The 16493-nt window shown below is 39.0% G+C and overlaps 5 protein-coding genes across 6 annotated transcripts; 2 read left to right on the top strand and 3 right to left on the bottom strand.

The window, feature by feature from the left end:
* Positions 1-112: 112 nt before the first annotated feature.
* prim2 (DNA primase subunit 2) lies at positions 113-1166 on the bottom strand (the record flags this gene model as incomplete). Its single annotated transcript, XM_055152214.1, has 5 exons — positions 1038-1166; positions 676-828; positions 484-596; positions 312-403; positions 113-233 (listed from the first exon to the last, which is right to left on the bottom strand). Coding segments are annotated over exons 2-5 (474 nt in total), but the record flags the coding sequence as incomplete, so codon positions are not given.
* On the top strand, positions 1164-5151 carry rab23 (RAB23, member RAS oncogene family). Of its 2 annotated transcripts, none has more exons than XM_020921392.2 (7): positions 1164-1353; positions 2671-2874; positions 2974-3059; positions 3369-3525; positions 3602-3684; positions 3757-3849; positions 3954-5151. In XM_020921392.2, the coding sequence occupies exons 2-7, from the start codon at positions 2720-2722 to the stop codon at positions 4079-4081; spliced, it is 702 nt and encodes a 233-aa protein (XP_020777051.1). In that variant the 5' UTR covers positions 1164-1353; positions 2671-2719; the 3' UTR covers positions 4082-5151. The 2 variants fall into 2 exon arrangements, with proteins under 2 accessions (XP_020777051.1, XP_020777050.1); XM_020921391.2 differs by lacking the exon at positions 1164-1353 and adding an exon at positions 1362-1914.
* Positions 5152-5463: 312 nt separating this feature from the next.
* Positions 5464-7890, bottom strand: bag2 (BCL2 associated athanogene 2). Its single transcript, XM_055152212.1, has 3 exons — positions 7300-7890; positions 6935-7044; positions 5464-6405 (listed from the first exon to the last, which is right to left on the bottom strand). The coding sequence occupies exons 1-3, from the start codon at positions 7419-7421 to the stop codon at positions 6014-6016; spliced, it is 624 nt and encodes a 207-aa protein (XP_055008187.1). The 5' UTR covers positions 7422-7890; the 3' UTR covers positions 5464-6013.
* A 128-nt stretch (positions 7891-8018) lies between these two features.
* znf451 (zinc finger protein 451) lies at positions 8019-12851 on the bottom strand. The gene is made up of 13 exons (XM_055152211.1): positions 12560-12851; positions 11978-12037; positions 11631-11714; positions 11434-11547; positions 11162-11273; positions 10938-11088; positions 10711-10837; positions 10324-10483; positions 10103-10250; positions 8535-10018; positions 8395-8457; positions 8226-8315; positions 8019-8155 (listed from the first exon to the last, which is right to left on the bottom strand). Exons 2-13 carry the CDS (start codon positions 12035-12037, stop codon positions 8115-8117), a joined length of 2634 nt encoding a protein of 877 aa, XP_055008186.1. The 5' UTR covers positions 12560-12851; the 3' UTR covers positions 8019-8114.
* A 104-nt stretch (positions 12852-12955) lies between these two features.
* Positions 12956-16242, top strand: LOC129408525 (uncharacterized; the record flags this gene model as incomplete). Its single annotated transcript, XM_055152213.1, has 4 exons — positions 12956-13444; positions 13705-13736; positions 14465-14656; positions 16029-16242. Coding segments are annotated over exons 1-4 (622 nt in total), but the record flags the coding sequence as incomplete, so codon positions are not given.
* Between the last annotated feature and the right edge of the window lie 251 nt (positions 16243-16493).

Here is a 16493-nt window from a genome sequence, read left to right as displayed (position 1 = left end):
ATTATTTTTTAGGTGGTATTCTTGGATACTAAATTGCAAACAAAATATATGCGCATCATTCACTACCAAAATGTATAAAGTAACTAAATAAAAAAGGTAACTCAAATATTACCGTGTCATACTGCAGATTATTTCTGTGGAGAAACTCAAGTATTTGCTGAGCATCCAGTTCATTAAATCGGAATCGAAATAGGTCGACTTCTTGTTGTATAAACCAACGTCTCAAATCCTCCCTTGAATGAAATAAAGATATGAGTTGACAATTTTACATTTACACCACACATTAATAAACATGTAGAGACTGAACATACGTTTGGCAGTAGGCAAGCCGCAGGATGAAGTGGGAAATGTGGTCCTTTCGCCGTTTCTCATGTTCACTTAGACTCTGAGTTTTTCGGTCATCCTTCGGGAATATGGAGTAATGTTTTGATGGCTTTTATACACTTTGCAGTCTTCACAATATTTTGTACAGACTATACTTACCACTTCCACTCTGTATGGAAAATTTAGGTTTTTAAACTCACTCTCCAGTTTCTTGGCGTATTGGTCAGACAGTTTGACATAGCTGACTCCCAAATTTTCAATGGTCTTCAGCACTGCAGCAAAAACAGAAGAGCAGATAAAAGGTGAAGACGATTTGTTCACAGTTCACAAAATAAGATGGACGTAGCCTACATTTCAGTCTTTCCACAGCAAATGTCTCAAATTCTGTGAGGGAAATGTTTTCAATAGGAGGTTGTCCATAGAATTGTAGTGGGTGTCCATATAGTTCTTCGAGAGCGCTGTTGTAGTTGGTCTTTCTCCTTCTGCTAGAAAACTGCATAGTGCCTAAAACGGAAAAGTGATTACAGAACATACACAACCCAGAAAACTGCACAAAAGCTACAACCTAGATCATGCTACATAATGACAGATGTTTTATCATGGTATACAGGATTACGTTGCAACTATAAACAACTAGAAAAGCGTGATCTAAAAGACAGGGTGCACTTTAACGAATAACCAGATGTTGTAAATTGCTAAATAAAGTACAATACCGTTTCCCCAAAATTCACGGTGATGAGGATGAGTATATTTCTAAAACGAATCCCGCCAAACAAATCGCGGGTAAAGTGTGACGACTTCAACCAGGAAGTACAGAATAAACACGCCCCGAGCTGCTGTCACATGTGAGCGCTTGTTTTGTTCATCTGCACAGCCTACTCATGAGCCTGTGTCAAAGTTTTTACACCCTTTTAAAAGTACGGTAAATGTGTATTTATGTCAAAATGTACCACAAAAGATAATAATCGGACTGGTTTACTGTGTCCAATTTAATGAAGAAGCGGAGGAAATGGGCCGTGAAGAGAAAATGTTAAGTATTTTGTTATTCTTATTTGCTCATTAATCATATTATTCTAACATTTTCTGGTAAAACATACAAGCTTTTGTCTATCGGTAACATTTTCTATCTGTTCTCATGTTTCTTGTCGTTTCTCTGCTCTGTGCCGTGTGGATTCAGCCGCTGCCTAGCAACAACATTCATTAGCGCGCTAGCCGCAGTTGTCAGGTTAGCAATGCTGAACCCATCCCGAAGATCCTGGAAGGAAGCTGCAACTGCGATCAGAAGCGGTTTATCGTCTCCTTTGAACAAAAACCTTTAGTTGTAGAAGTAGAAGTAGTGGATCTAAAATAATTACTTGACAAACTACTTGTGCGTAATATTGCAGTGTCGGGGCACTGCGGGCTTACCTAAAGTGGCTAGCACTAGCTTGGTAACATTAGCACCGGGAGACAGACACATTTCTCAGAGGGACAGATCAGAATAGCGGGTGAAGATATGGGCGTGTAATTAACACGCTTTATATTAGCGATTTTCTAAGTTCATCTTATGAAGACAGCAAGGACTGGGTGTATTATAAAGGAATCCTCTAGGTAAGAGAAAGAGAAAACTTTTATTTAATCTGTCTGTGTTTTAGAAGCTAGTGACGGTCTTGAACAGCTGTAACGTTACAGTTCAACATCTTTATGCGTGTCGTTCAACAGGTTACATAGAGTATTTTACTTATGCCTATGTCCGAGGAGATTCATTCGAGATAAGGATCCGTTTTGGATTTGTAATAATGGCTACCCATAGTGTTACGTATTGGAGGCAGATAGTCTTACCTTTAGCAGCATTTTATTACCAGTTTATGCCTAACGCTAAATATTTAACATCATTAGTTTTGTGTAAGCGGGTTACTCTCCATGTTCTTTCCTCTTTAAAAATGCTTGCATTGTGCTAAAAATACATGTTCTGACTCAAGAGCAGACCGCCTGTTGGCCACACAGTAGTAGGTTGTGAGTGTCCAGTGCCAACAGATTTCTCACAATATGTTGTTTAGTATTTCACCCACAGCACATATTGGCTTAGAATACCCAGATGCTACACAGTGCTGCTCATGTCTTCAGTCAACATTTTAATAACGACTGAAAACTTGCTTCCTACAGAAATGTATTTGATTCTAAAGACTTGCTGTACAATTCCTATTCTATTATTGAAGACACTTATTTTTTGTTGTCTTATTTTACTGTCTATTTTATTTAACCACGGAGTCCAGTCATTATTATATTATTAGTTGTATGTTTGCGCCAAACCTCAAAATTGCTTGTGAATTGACAATGGCTTATTCTGATTCTGATCTGATGCAGGTTTTATCAGGTAGAGTGGAACTAAAGAAACAAACTATACGCTGCCGTCATGTTGGAAGAGGACATGGAAGTGGCCATTAAGGTGGTGGTAGTTGGCAATGGGGCTGTTGGCAAGTCCAGTATGATCCAGCGTTACTGTAAGGGCATCTTCACTAAGGACTACAAGAAAACTATTGGAGTGGATTTTCTTGAACGGCAGATAGTGTAAGCCAAATAGCTGCAAGTGTTTGAGTAATCATTTGTGATCTAAGCATCAAACTAGAGTTTCTTTTAACTCTGTGTCTCAACAATTTGCTTTTACAGTGTTAACAATGAAGATGTGCGGCTGATGTTGTGGGATACAGCTGGACAAGAAGAGTTTGATGCCATTACAAAGGCCTACTACCGGTGTAAGAGCCTACTAAATGTATATCCAGTGTGTATAGGCTACACTGTATGCAATAGACATAAGACATAAGTCACATCAATAATTTATGACTGTGGACCGCCTGCAAGGCTCGAGAAACGCATAGCATACATAGCCCATTCCAGTAATTCTTTAGAGTTAAATCTGGTGGCGCTGAAATGTTTCAATATGTACACCATGCATCAGTTGTTGCATAGAACAACAAAATACTGTACTTTACTTACACAATTATCTATTAAGAAGATAATTAAGATTTAACTAATAATGTCCTGTTTTACTTTTTGTGCTCTAGGTGCCCAAGCGTGTGTGCTAGTCTTCTCTACCACAGACCGGGAGTCATTTCTGGCCATTGAGAGTTGGAAGGAGAAGGTGGAGGCAGAAGTGGGAGATATCCCTACTGTTTTAGTGCAGAACAAGATAGATCTGCTTGAAGAGACTGTTGTTAAAAAGTACGATTTTTTGGAACAAGTGAATAAACTAGGCTTTACGTACATTTATTTTAATTGAGTTTTAATGTTGTTGCAGTGAGGAAGCAGAGGGGCTAGCTAAAAGACTTAAACTGCGATTTTACAGAGCGTCAGTAAAGGAAGATATGAATGTAAACGAAGGTAACTCAGGATTTGGTTGTTAGTTTTGAATTTACATTTTATCAGTATTTTAAAACTTTTTGTCTCTTTCAGTTTTTAAATACTTAGCAGAAAAATATCTACAACGACTCAAACAACAAACTGCAGAAGAGACAGAGGTGGTTCACTCAACGAGCAATAAAATAGGTAATACAAATATTTATTTTACTTTTTCTTTTTTTTTAAGCAACTAATGCATGACAATATGGTTTATAAATAAATTTTAGTAACCAATTAATTTCATTCCACAGGTGTATTTAATACCACTAGTAATGCTTGCAATCAAAGCCCTAATGGCAGAGAAATTATCACTTTGCGACCTAACAAACAAAGGACCAAGAAGAGTAAAAATCCCTTTGGAAGCTGCAGTGTCTTCTAATTATAGAGTATGTGTATTTTAGTAAAGAATAAACTGTTTATTGTATTCATCAAAGGTAGCCAATTTTGAGACCAAAGCTCTCCAAAACTGAGAAACCATAATATAAATATTTTATTACATTACTTTTTTTGTAAGTTGGTTGGAACTACATCAGATTTGCAGTTTGAGTGGATTTGTTGGTTCTTCTACCTGTGGCTGCCTTGCATCATTATAACTTCACATGGTCTGCATTTCACCTATCTCAACAGTGCAATATGTCCGAATTTGTTGTTGAAAGTTGACTAATCTAATTTACTGCTTAGCAAACAGAAAAAAGCTATGCTAATCTAAAATCTACATTAAGAGCAAATAAGTATTTTACTACTAACTGCAGTGTTTGTAGAGATTTTTCTTAAGTGTTAAATAGTGCCAAATGTATAACTTCTGAACACTAAACCCAGAGTCCTTTTTATACACAACAAAAACTGAATGTACAGTATCTGATATTCAGTGCACTTCTCTGACATAATACATCTCAAGTTTGCCTCAAATACATCAAGACTATGGGAAATGTTTAATTTTTAAAGGTTATGGTACAAGATGACTCAAGACATTTGAATTATGAGTTAACTATTGTTACACTACATTAAATAAATCTTCAGATGACACTGAATGAAAAGCACAAAATAAAAGAATGTTTCACTGGTACCATTTTTAAGTGTTTATGCATGTGAGTGTTAATTTAAAATAGATGTTTAATGGTCCCGACATTAAGTTCACTGTAGGTTACAGATAAAAGTATAAAACCTCCTTTTTGTCAGATTAAAACTCATGGTAGGTTTTTAAAATGTGTTTTTCTTTACCAGGTGAAATAGTGGTGTCACATTTTAGGTTAACTGAGTTACTGCATGCAAGTGTTTTTTTTTCGCTTTGTAGGGAATGATGAACAGTAGTCTCAAAGCCACAATGCCTTGTCAAGTGTTTACATTCCCTCTAGTGCTCTGTATTTTATTATTTTTTCCTTTTATGAAAGATACTGTATCTTATATTTACTTTACTGCATTTATATAAAATGTGCATTTTGTCTTTGACATTCTTTGTAACTTTCTTTGTTTACTAAATCAAGCGCACTTTATAACTATAGGAAAATTTGCTAAAAAAAAAAAAGAAAAATATTTAAAACAAACCATTCTGTGCAGTCACTCAGGTGTCTTTGAAACATTGTCTTCTGCCTTTTACAAATGACTTTATGAACATGGAATTAATGTATGCATTCAGACATATACAAACTGTTTTAGTTCTGGTTTATGACATTGAAATGTACCAAAATGGTGCCACAAAGCTCTTACCTTTTGGTTGAGAAGAAATGGTTGAAATAAAACATTCTTTTAAGCAGTTAGAAGTGATTTTTATTTCATCTAATTTGCAAAATCATGGCAATCAAGTCAAGTTCATATTGAAACACATTTAGCCTTTGTGAAAACAGAAAATCGTGATAGATCAATATGTGGAATAAAATCATATTTTTCATATCATCTAGCCCTAGCTGTGGAGATTATTGCTAGGTATTTTTTATAATAATTTTCTTGTAAAGAGTAATGCTGTTAACACTGAGTTAATAATGTTTTCATAATACATAATTTTGAGAAAATATTGTCAGAGCTAAATGTCTAGTGGGTGCAGTGGATTCTAAAATACAATGGGCATGAAAAAATATCTATCCACTACTTGTTTATTAAATTTTTTGTACAAACAATTACAATGTGGTGTATAATTATAATTTGTGATGCCTTCAGTAAAAGAGGTAGTGTAGTATAAACCATACTGGGTGTAACAATGGAAAAGATCTATGTGACAGCAAACAATAAAGTAAATTTATTTTGGTACAGAATTCTGTGTGTGCTGCAGTGTATCTGTCCTCGTCAAAGGCATCTTTCCACAAGTAGGTTAGCATTAGAGTCCATTGGCTCTGGGCTCATCTAGTTTTATGTTGTCCATTAGCTTAATGTTATCCTCTGCATTTTCAGTGTTCCTCAGCAGCATCTCCAGCCTCCTCTTGATCTTCTTCTGGTCCTCCAGAGCACAGCTGATGACCAGGGCCTGAAACTTCTGGTCAATAGGTACAGGTGGAGCCTCTGTGACACATGCTGCGTGCAGAGCCTGCAGGCGCTGCCGTCCACCCTCCATGTCATCCAGTAACTTCTTCACAATGTCATTGATTATTGATGTGGCCTTGCGAAGAGCCTCTTCCTGCTGGGAGTTTCTGATTGTGCCCACGCAGACCTCCACTGACAGAGTTCGTCCCATCAGGCGCTCTGCAGTTAAAGTTAACTCTTCTCTTTCACCTTAACAAAACAAGAAGCAAGCCATGTTTTTAGGGTAGGCATAACATATGACAACTGCACAATGTGATCTACTGCTACATTTACTAACTCTACTAAATAGCCAACGTGTATAGCTTCATGAGATTATTTGAGAATATACTGACAATTCTGGTTGAATAAAAAACAGATGAGTGGGATGTAGGTCTACTAATAAATCATACAGACATAATCCTATACAAATACAGAGTTTATTACCCATTATTTGCATAAGTGCATAGACCTCAGAAGGGGTTAATGGCTTAGAGCACTGCACTGATGTAAGATGTACATCGGCCTGGGTGAAGTAAACATCAGTCTCATGTCTCCAGGGGCTTTTGAAAACCATACAAGAACAATGTAATGGCAGAATCTCATCACAAAACAATGTTCCCACCCAGGAAATTGGAGAAGCAAAATGTGAAATAAAATAACCACTATAGGCATAGGCTAGTCAAAAAGCTTAGATTAAAAAACACTTCAATGGCAATGATGAGCGTTTTTATGGACTTACCATCACATATGTTGCGCATTTCTTGGCTATTTTTTAAAGACTGAATCATTTCCAAGATGCTCTCCCTTTCCTGTTCCATGGCCGCTGCTGTTTCGCGTAAAGTCTCCACCCTGGAAATCAAAACCACACAATTAAGACGAATATTCAAACATATCACTGAAAAAAAAAAGTGCTGACAAAAAGGTGCACAAGTGTCATTGCGTAATTGCTGCACCGACACCGTTATGCGTCTCACTGTATAAACAAAGTGGCAATTTAACTAGCTTTTATCATAACCTATAGAAACGAGCCAACCATTTGTTTATATTGTGTTATTATAGATTTAAAAGAGCACATGGCACGGCCTGTACCTAACTAAAGCCCACCTCATTTCCAGTTGATCCAAAGTTTCTAGTAGTCTTCCAGAGCGATCCGCCATGGACAGTGTCCTGCTGAACTTGCTGCCGGAAGCCTCGCTCATTTTTGCCTGTATTTTCGCTTGAGCCATGATGATTAACCGCTTTCTAATGGTTTATCCCGGAGTAAGTAACCGTGCGTGTCCGACACTTGCAGCTGTTCACTGTAGTACTACCTCGCTCGGACGGACGCAGTGCCTCAGGAACTTCCAAACATGGGCTGGAACTTCCTTTACTCAGACCTCAGAAGTTTCCCGAGGAGCCCAGAAGAGCGGAGTCAGGGTGGGTGTAAGTGGAGTGTGCCGCCCCTCCCAGCAAGGTTCAACTCAAGGTTCTTATTAAGACCTCAAGTCTCTACTGATAAACACTGAATGGGCCCTCCTCTCTTTCTAATGTGCACTCAATTAAATTGTCAATCATTTAGCAAAGCAGACAACAAGTCAACATCCTGTCTGAATATACTGTAATAGCAGATTATTACAACATTAGGTAGCTCAACATTATATCTATAATGTTCTGATTCATTGTAAATCTTAATACAGCAACCAGTAGAGTCAAATGCTCTGCCAGCGGGGATCTTGCAGTGTCATCACTGCCATCTATAGCACACAGTTCAAAACAACCAACTAATACTGTGAAAGAATATTTGACAACTTGTCATGATTGGTATATTCATAAAAATTCTACTCTTATATTAAAACATAACACATTTATTTAATACTCTTTCCAAACACAACTATAATTGACAGAACACTTGAATATTTTACCAGCCACCATTTGACAATTTAAAAGTCAAGCATACTTCTTTGAAGGGCCTCTTGTAACTCTGTAGGAATGAGAAAAATAAGTGTCCCTTTATTGAAAACTTCTCCTCCAGTTAATGAAAAGACACATACCGGCTGATTCCCTGGCTTCTTCCTCTCTGGCTTCCTCAGCACTTAAAGTTAAAGTTCGGTTCAGCTCTTCATCAGATTCATCTGCCACATCTACAAAGACCACAGAAAAATAGTATTCTGTTTTCTGAACTGTATAAAACAGCAAGTAAAGTATGCAGACTTTCCTTACTTTCATTGCAGTCTTTGTCTTGTTTGTTTATTTCCATCAAAGCAAGTGTGTCATCACCAATGTCTGTAATTCAAAACAATTATCTTTTTAAACAGAACAAAACATAAATGCTGACTGAAAACAGCAATATGAATTCTTACCACTGCTCTCTGGCTTGATCTCGACTGCATCAAGTACTTTAACAGCATTGGGTTCAGTCTTAACTGGGTTTGACAGGATCCTGGTGCTCATGCAGGGCTCATATGAACAGTGTTGGTTGTGATGGTGTTTATGAAAACTCGGTATATCCAGAAATCTCTCTGGACAAACTTTGCACTCTATGTCAAATGTTTTAGGAAGGTTCAAGGCAGTGTGTGTTGTGTGGACATGAGTCTTTATATGTGCGTAAGTAGAATATCTTACACCACATGGGCTGCACACATACTGGCATTTCCCCTCTGCAGCCAAACTCCTCATGCACTGAGTATAAGCAGCTTTCATGTCATCTTTGCCGTGCTCAGAGCCCATGCACGGGCAGCTGTCTACAGATGTGCTCACACTAGAGACACTTGGCTGAACCAAATCATTGTCATCCATACAGTAGTAATCACGGCTATGGAGGCATTTATAGTGCTCCAGAAACTCTCCTTCAGACTCAAAGTGCATGCTGTCACACAGGCCACAAAAGTGAGAGCTCTGAATGTCTCCATTATGCTCATTCACACAGTGTCTGCGCACTGTAGACTCTTTGAAAAACTTCTGAGGACAGTGGCCACAGATAAACCTCTGAAAGCTGTGCGCACTCACATCACTACAGTGTTTCTGAACTGCTGCCTCTGAATCAAAGATGTCCTCACACATCCTGCACATCCAGCTCTTTGGTTTGGGTGTGGCTTTGGGCAGCTCTGTGTTCTGTTGGAGTGCAGGTTTAAAGCTGCTGGTGGAAGGTTTGGCATCATCAACTGTGGGGACCTCTTTGGGCACTTCTTTCTCCATGTAATACGTGTGTCCACTATGGGCCTCTGACACATGTGACAGGATATCTTCCTGCCGAGGCATTTCCACATTACACTTTCGACAAAAATAGATGATGTTGGAAAGATGTGCTCCTCCATGAAAGCGACTCATGTGCAGGCGAGCAATAGAGGATTCGCCCATGTGTTTACCACAAACTCCACACTGATGGAAGATCTGATTCACAGCCAAAAGATGCTTTGAGGCGTTGGTCTCTTCAAAGAACTGCAGGCCACACTCACAGAACCAGGCCACAGCTGAGAGTCTGCTGGAGTAGCTGTTCTCCACTGGGCTGAGACACTGCCTTTTAGCAGGGAACTCATCAAAGTCACCTGCTCGATGTTTCTTCTGAAAATGAGTAGGCTGTTCAGACTTCCTTTTCTGCAGCTTATCCTTAGTTCTCTGCTTTTGTTGGAGTTCATGAAACCTGCTGAACTCTAGAAGGGCTTTGTCCATAGACCGGATGAGTTCCACATTGTGCTCTGTTAGTTCATGGTGCTTCTGAATTTCATGGCGGCTCAGAAATATCTTACAGCACACAGAGCACCTGCCCTTCACCTGCAGCTGTTTGACTATCTCTACTATTGTTTTATCAGCCTTGGCCACTGCACAGCCCTGCCTGCACTGCACACTGTAACAAAATGTGAAAGATTACAGAAAACTGAGGAACAGAATTGATCCTTTAATTGTACTAAAAATGAAGATGAATTCTTACTTGAAATGAGCCTGGGCAACTTGGTGTGAGACTAGTACTTTGTGACATAAAGAGCATCGTACATTGAAACTTGTGTCTTTGCACAAAGCAATAAGACGGTTCCTAGCATACTGAGGAACAGGAACAGGCACAGCTCTCCCTCTTGGGTCTTGAGAAATGCATTTTAAATGTTAAGTATTGAGCATTAACATTTACTAATTAAAAAAATTAAGAAAACTTACCACTCATGGCAAGGGCTTCTGTGAAGTGATTTTTAGCTGACATGTGCTGGAGACACTCATCCCGGACATGGAAGAGGAGATAACAGGCAGGACAAGCAAAACACACAATGCGTTGGTATGTCTGACTGAAGCGGTGACCATCGGGATTTTCTGAGGCAATCTGTAAAAACATTAATATTTTAAATATAATTGTAAAAAAAAAAAAAAAAAACAGACAACATTTCACCATCGTCTTTGTCAAGCCAAAACGAAGTTAACCACATAAGGGGTTTAAAGATGGCATTTTCCCTCAAGAGGTGGGAAGAAAAGGTAACAGGGGGAAGGGAACTGGTATGTTAATATGAAAATGAATAATAATTTGTTATTAGGTCAGTGTACGTATTAAACCTTAGATTCCATGTGTTTTCTCCACGCTTCATCACTTTGAAAATGTTGACCACAGGAAACACAAGCAAATATTTCAGAAGGATTTCCTTTGAGATGAATAGTTGGGTCACATGGTGAATGGTCAAACCTAAAAATCATGACAAAGCAGTCCCTTGTTAATGAATAAATATACAGATTTTTTTTTTTTTAAATATATAAATGAGTGGTACACAAAATGAAGGGCTAACCTCTTTAGGTGACCAGCAAGCAGGGATGCATTTTCATAGGTTCTATCACAGTTAATCACAGGACAAGTCTGTTTTGTTGGATTTATTCTTGGGAACGGTGCAGACATTTGTCTTCTTCTAAAACCAGCACCGATCACTCCAGGTTTTGCACCTTAGGAAAGAGTTGTATGAACAAACTTCCTCTGTTCCTCTTTCATCTCTAATTGCACTTATTAAAAATATACCTGGCATTTTCAGCCACATGTCCACACACCGCTTAGCCTCTTGACTCATTCCATTTGCAGAATTAAAAGCAAGCTCACGCTGCCCATGAGCTCTCTGTAAAATCTGTTTTTCCTGTGTAAAAAATAAAATGTATACATTATACACAGAAAAAAGGCACTTTGAAAGCATTTAGGTCATTTAAATCCTAGCCTTCACCACAAGGTGGCAGGGTTTCTCTCCTTAGAAACTAATGCTCTTGCTTATTTAGCTAAATTTCAAAGTAGAGTATTACCTTAAAAGCTCTACATTTATTTGCTCTCTCTTCTTTTTCCAGCGCAACCTGCTGTGCAAGTTTGTCCAATGTGGATGCAACATGATCTTTGTGACGGCTGATTTCATCATCAAACTTAAGGCCAAAATAGGAAACGTCACATCAAGTTCAATTTAATAAAATTGTTCATAGTCAATACATTTTTGAAAATACATTACCGTGACCAACATTGGTGAACCTCGGTCATCTTCACTGTCAGTTAGAAGATCAATACATTCTTGTACTGGTCTTAACGGTCCTTCCTGAAGAAAATATGATTAGGCTCTCCATGTGTTTCAGAATGATCAAAATGAAGTGTTGCCATTAAAACAAAATATTATATATTTTGAATAAGGAAAAGTCCTATAATGCTGCATATAACAGGATGGTTAAGCTCATGAATACATGTCCTTTAAGAAAACAACAAATGATCATACATTTGAATCTACTGAAGGCCAGGGTCTACAGCTTGTGTATATATTATAAATAATTAAAATAAAGAAAAGCTTAAATTAAAATAACATACAGATACAAACTCCACTTCCTCCATGTCATCGTCCTCTGCTTCAAGTGGAGAGGACATCATCTACAAAAAATAGACCTCTACTTTATAAGGGAGCATTTCATTTGAAAACATCTCCATGAAGACAGGCAGGTGGCGCTTCCTGCACACTTTCAAAAATAAAAATAAAAAATACAAATATTCAATAAAAATATATATATTTGGCTTGTCACGTAAATCTGCCTGCCACTTGAAAATGATAACAGATAAAGAAGTACAAAAAGCTGTTGTGTTCTGTTTACATGAAGATCAGAGAAGTTGCATCAGCATAACTTAGCAAACAGCAATGCTTTTTTAATGTGTATCTACTTTCTTTTTATGAATGGTTGTACAGGTAAAAGTATATAATTATATGAAAGGTGCAAAGAATGAATCACGACCAGGCAGTGATTATCGTGCCAAGTCTAACGTTAGCTTGATAACCACTTAGCGGTAGGCTACGTTCCTCTGACAACCTGCAAAAAGCATTCAAAAGTTCAGCTTTAGCCTGTTCGGGTTCAAACATTAAATCTAACCTGGATTCTGTAAGTGTTTGGAAATATTTACCTATGCCCTCTGATTGATTTCTTGTTAATCTTTGCTTCGTGTGAGTTGTTTTTTGTCCATGAAGTGTGGACGCCTGGTATCGTCACACCAAAGAAGCGCTTCTTTTTTTTCTCGGCGTGTCCCTGATGGGCGGGGCTTAGAGTGGCGCATGGCTGGTTTCAAGCAATTATCATAGACTTAATACAGACTTCTTTTATTCGTAATAATGCTTTTATACATTATTATCAGGGGAAAAAAAAATACAAAAATTTAAAAGACAAGTAGAGCTATGTTCTATGGTTAGGTTTATGCAGTCTATGGGCTTTACCGTGAATTTCAAATTTGCAGTGTATATTAATTAGGCTATTTATTATTAGGACTATTCCTTAGTGTTTTTGTGCAGCCTATATAGCCCCCCTTTAAAAAAAACACAACAAAACAGCCCTACCGAAGTGTTAATTCTAGCATGAATCTGCTGACTTTCTACACTTCACAAATAAATAAATAAATAACTTGCCCTTGTGCTGAGTCATGCATTATCCCCCCACAATAACGATGTCAATAGTCTGCGCTGGCTACTTTGAACCCTACAGTGTCCACTGCATGGTGCGCGATGACTGCCTTGGTCAGAGAGTTTATTCGCGTATTGAGCCATCTTCCATAAACCGCGAGGGAAGGAGCCGGCTGTCTGATGCATCAGGCTCTGTCCTCCATCCTGTCTTATGATGATCGCTGCCGCGTTTTTGGTACTCTTGAGGCCGTACAGTATCCAATGTGTGCTGTTGTTGTTGCTGCTTTTGCTAGGAACTATTGCGACTATTTTGTTTTTCTGCTGCTGGCACCGCAGGCTCCGTAATGGAAAGCATCCAATAAAATCCGTGCTCTCTGGACGCCCCAAGTGCCGCGGTGAGTGGCGCAGCATCCTCATGACAGCTGTCACCGGGATGCTGTAGCCTTATAATCCATGTTGCCTTCTGTTTTCTTAGCTAATATGACAGGTGTTTTGGAGGATACTTCAAATTAAATTGGAATAGTTTTTTGACAGATTTGTTTGGATATTCAGCCTAAAATTTATAGACTATGACATAGGATCTATTAGGCTTATAGGCGATTTATTTCGCATCATCCTCACCTTGGACAAGCCTAAATGTTGTTTTATTTTGCAGTTGGTCTCCGAACGCACCATTTTCGCTCTGAGGTAGGTCAACTTCTTAAATAGTTTATAGCAAAACTATAGCCTAAATTGAGCTGCTTTGATAATAGTGCCACCAAAATTAACAAATTTATAGGCTCGGTCTATTTTGCCTATAATTAGTTAACTCTTCTACCCCCTTCTTTTTATCCTAATGAAAGGTTTTTGTTAAGGCAGACCAGTCGCTCTATTTTAGGATAAGCGCATTGCGCATGTCTATAGCTAAGCTACAACAATAAGAGTGATTTGGCAGTTTTTAGTTCTTTGGGCGCTTTGACACCACCATTTTTTTCAGAATACAGGCCCTGGGGAATAAAATGATGTCATATCACATGTGTATCTCCGGCCTCTCTTAGGTGATTTAGCATTGCTTAAGTAGTCCATGGACTGTGGTTTTACTCTCTGTGAAGGTTTTCTAAATAAGCAGTGCTCCAAAAGAGTAGTCAGTATTCAATTTGGTCAAAGGCTACATAATCTACCAAGGTCATATTATCTCCCTTAACAAAACCCTTTTACAACTCAGACAATTGAACAATGAACAGTTAATGCAGAACAATTCGGGCCTGAGGGAATTTGATGGCTATCCCCTATTACATTACACAGCATTCTTGGCACATGCAGTGCAACTTGTACATGCTTTGACCAAACTGCTTCTTCCCTTTCCATTTGTAAATCTCTCATTCTTGTTGCATTCCAAAAACAGAAAGATGTTTTGCACTCGCTCTTATTTCCAGGGTTTCAGACACAGCCCACGCCACACAAAGAGAAGTGTGCATCCTCGGATCACAGAAGAAAAGTCTTCTTTGGCAGATGTTCCTGAGAACAACCAGCTGTCATCATCCACTCAGCTAAGAAAACGCAAAGTCAAGAAGAGAGTGCTGCCTGAGTTCTACCAGTCTGTACAAGTCACACCCACACGTAAAGCTGTAGGTATTATCTTTCATTGAAATATGTTTTTTTTTTTTTTTTGGTTAACTATTGAGGTAAAATGTTGAGGAACTCATGCATCTTGATTCCAACTCAGTGATATCTATTGATTGTGACAGATTGATGTATCCTCCTATATCAATTTATTGTGCTGGAATGCTGAGATCACAGTCCAGTACAAAGTGTCAAAAGATAACAAAAGCAAAAGTGAAATCATTCAAGGACTTGATCTAGAATGACTCTACAAAGAATAGCCCGTTAGTTCAACATTGTTTTTTTTTACATAGACATTGTAACCCCATTGTAGCATAAACAGGAGATAATTTACAATCCTTTACTTGTAGAGAAGTAATTTTAAAGGCTTGTGAATTAGAACATAATGCTTTTCCCTCCAAAACAAATGTGGCTTAAAGTATTTTTATGTGCATCAGTTTTAGTTCTGGCTCTCACACATTGTTCTACAGAAATCATGTCTTTGTTTACTCTAATCATATTATGCCATAATTTTAACCCTGCTGAGTCTCACCTTGCACAACAATATGCACACAATTGTTAGGCATTTAGACAAAGTTAAGTGTCGTTTTAAAAGCTTTACCTGTCCACCTATCTCAATACGTGCAAATTATTGTTCAATATCAGGGGTGTCAGTCAGAGCACAGCATTACAACACGCATAGGGTCTGTATTTAGCTGGTATAGAAGTCCTCATCCTCAAACCTTAGCTGTGCGCGGTAGTGACTTCTTTCTATCTGTTGGTGGCGCTAAAGTACAGCCGTTCCTTCCCGGACGGGGCTGATGCTGTGGTTACCGGCTGTGACGCTCTCAGACACATGCAGCCTCCTCTCCCATCACGGTCCAGCGCTGCCTCCACCACTCACACACGCGCGCACACTCACGGCGCACCACCCATCACCTCTCAGGAGATCTGACATCACCTCGCATCCTAATGCTTCGATAAAGGACGCAGACTTTCAGCTGACCGTGTGGCATCAGTTTAAGGGCGTGGCGTGCGTTTAAATGGATACAAGGTTGATCGTGGAAGCTAATAACGCGCAAACAGGATCATTCTTCCTGGCTGACAGCTCACCATGTATACAGTGGTAAGTCTTATTGTTGGCCTGGTGGGGGAGCTAGATACTATTGATTTACGATCGCTCTTTATTTGAGCCAATGTTTCATTATAGCAAGTGTTGATATCTGACTCGTGACGCGACGCTTTCTCACATTAGGTGCTTTACATTCTGGATTATCCACTTTGACCCGGGCTGATGGTTGGAGACAACAGATGTGCATGCGCTACTGTATGCCTGTGACACCAGCTGTGTTTGGGGTGAATCTAAGCATTGTTCCCCTTCTCTCTATTGTCTAACAGAGCTCCAGCTCGGGGAACCCTTCCCAGCGCTGCTCAATGTCTTCCTCGGCAGATTTTTCAGACGAGGATGATTTCAGTGTTAAATCTGGGTCGGCATCCCCGGCTCCCGGAGACACGTTACCGTGGAACCTGCCAAGGCACGAGCGGTCAAAAAGGAAAATCCAGGGTGGTTCCATCCTGGACCCAGCCGAGCGGGCAGTGCTCCGGATCGCAGGTACAGTGCTTCCTTCTATTGTAAACAGACTCATGTTAAAAAAAAAGAAAATGCATGGTGCAATTGGGGACACACTCCCCCTTTTTAGGGACCATCAAAAGAAAACAGGTGTACACGTGCTGCTTTGCGTAATAACGTTTATCAGACGTGTGCCACGGGCGAACATTTTAATGCTAGATCCACTCTCAAGAAATTGCCAGTTTTACAGCAATTGTGCACAGCCCAATAGTCTTAATATAAAAGCAAAAGAA

This window comes from Boleophthalmus pectinirostris, unplaced genomic scaffold, assembly GCF_026225935.1.
Source record: "Boleophthalmus pectinirostris isolate CB_2022bp ecotype Guang Dong unplaced genomic scaffold, ASM2622593v1 HiC_scaffold_1627, whole genome shotgun sequence".
NCBI lineage: Eukaryota > Metazoa > Chordata > Actinopteri > Gobiiformes > Gobiidae > Boleophthalmus > Boleophthalmus pectinirostris.
Note: the sequence above shows the minus strand (reverse complement) of the source record. Positions and strands in the feature narration are given on the sequence as shown.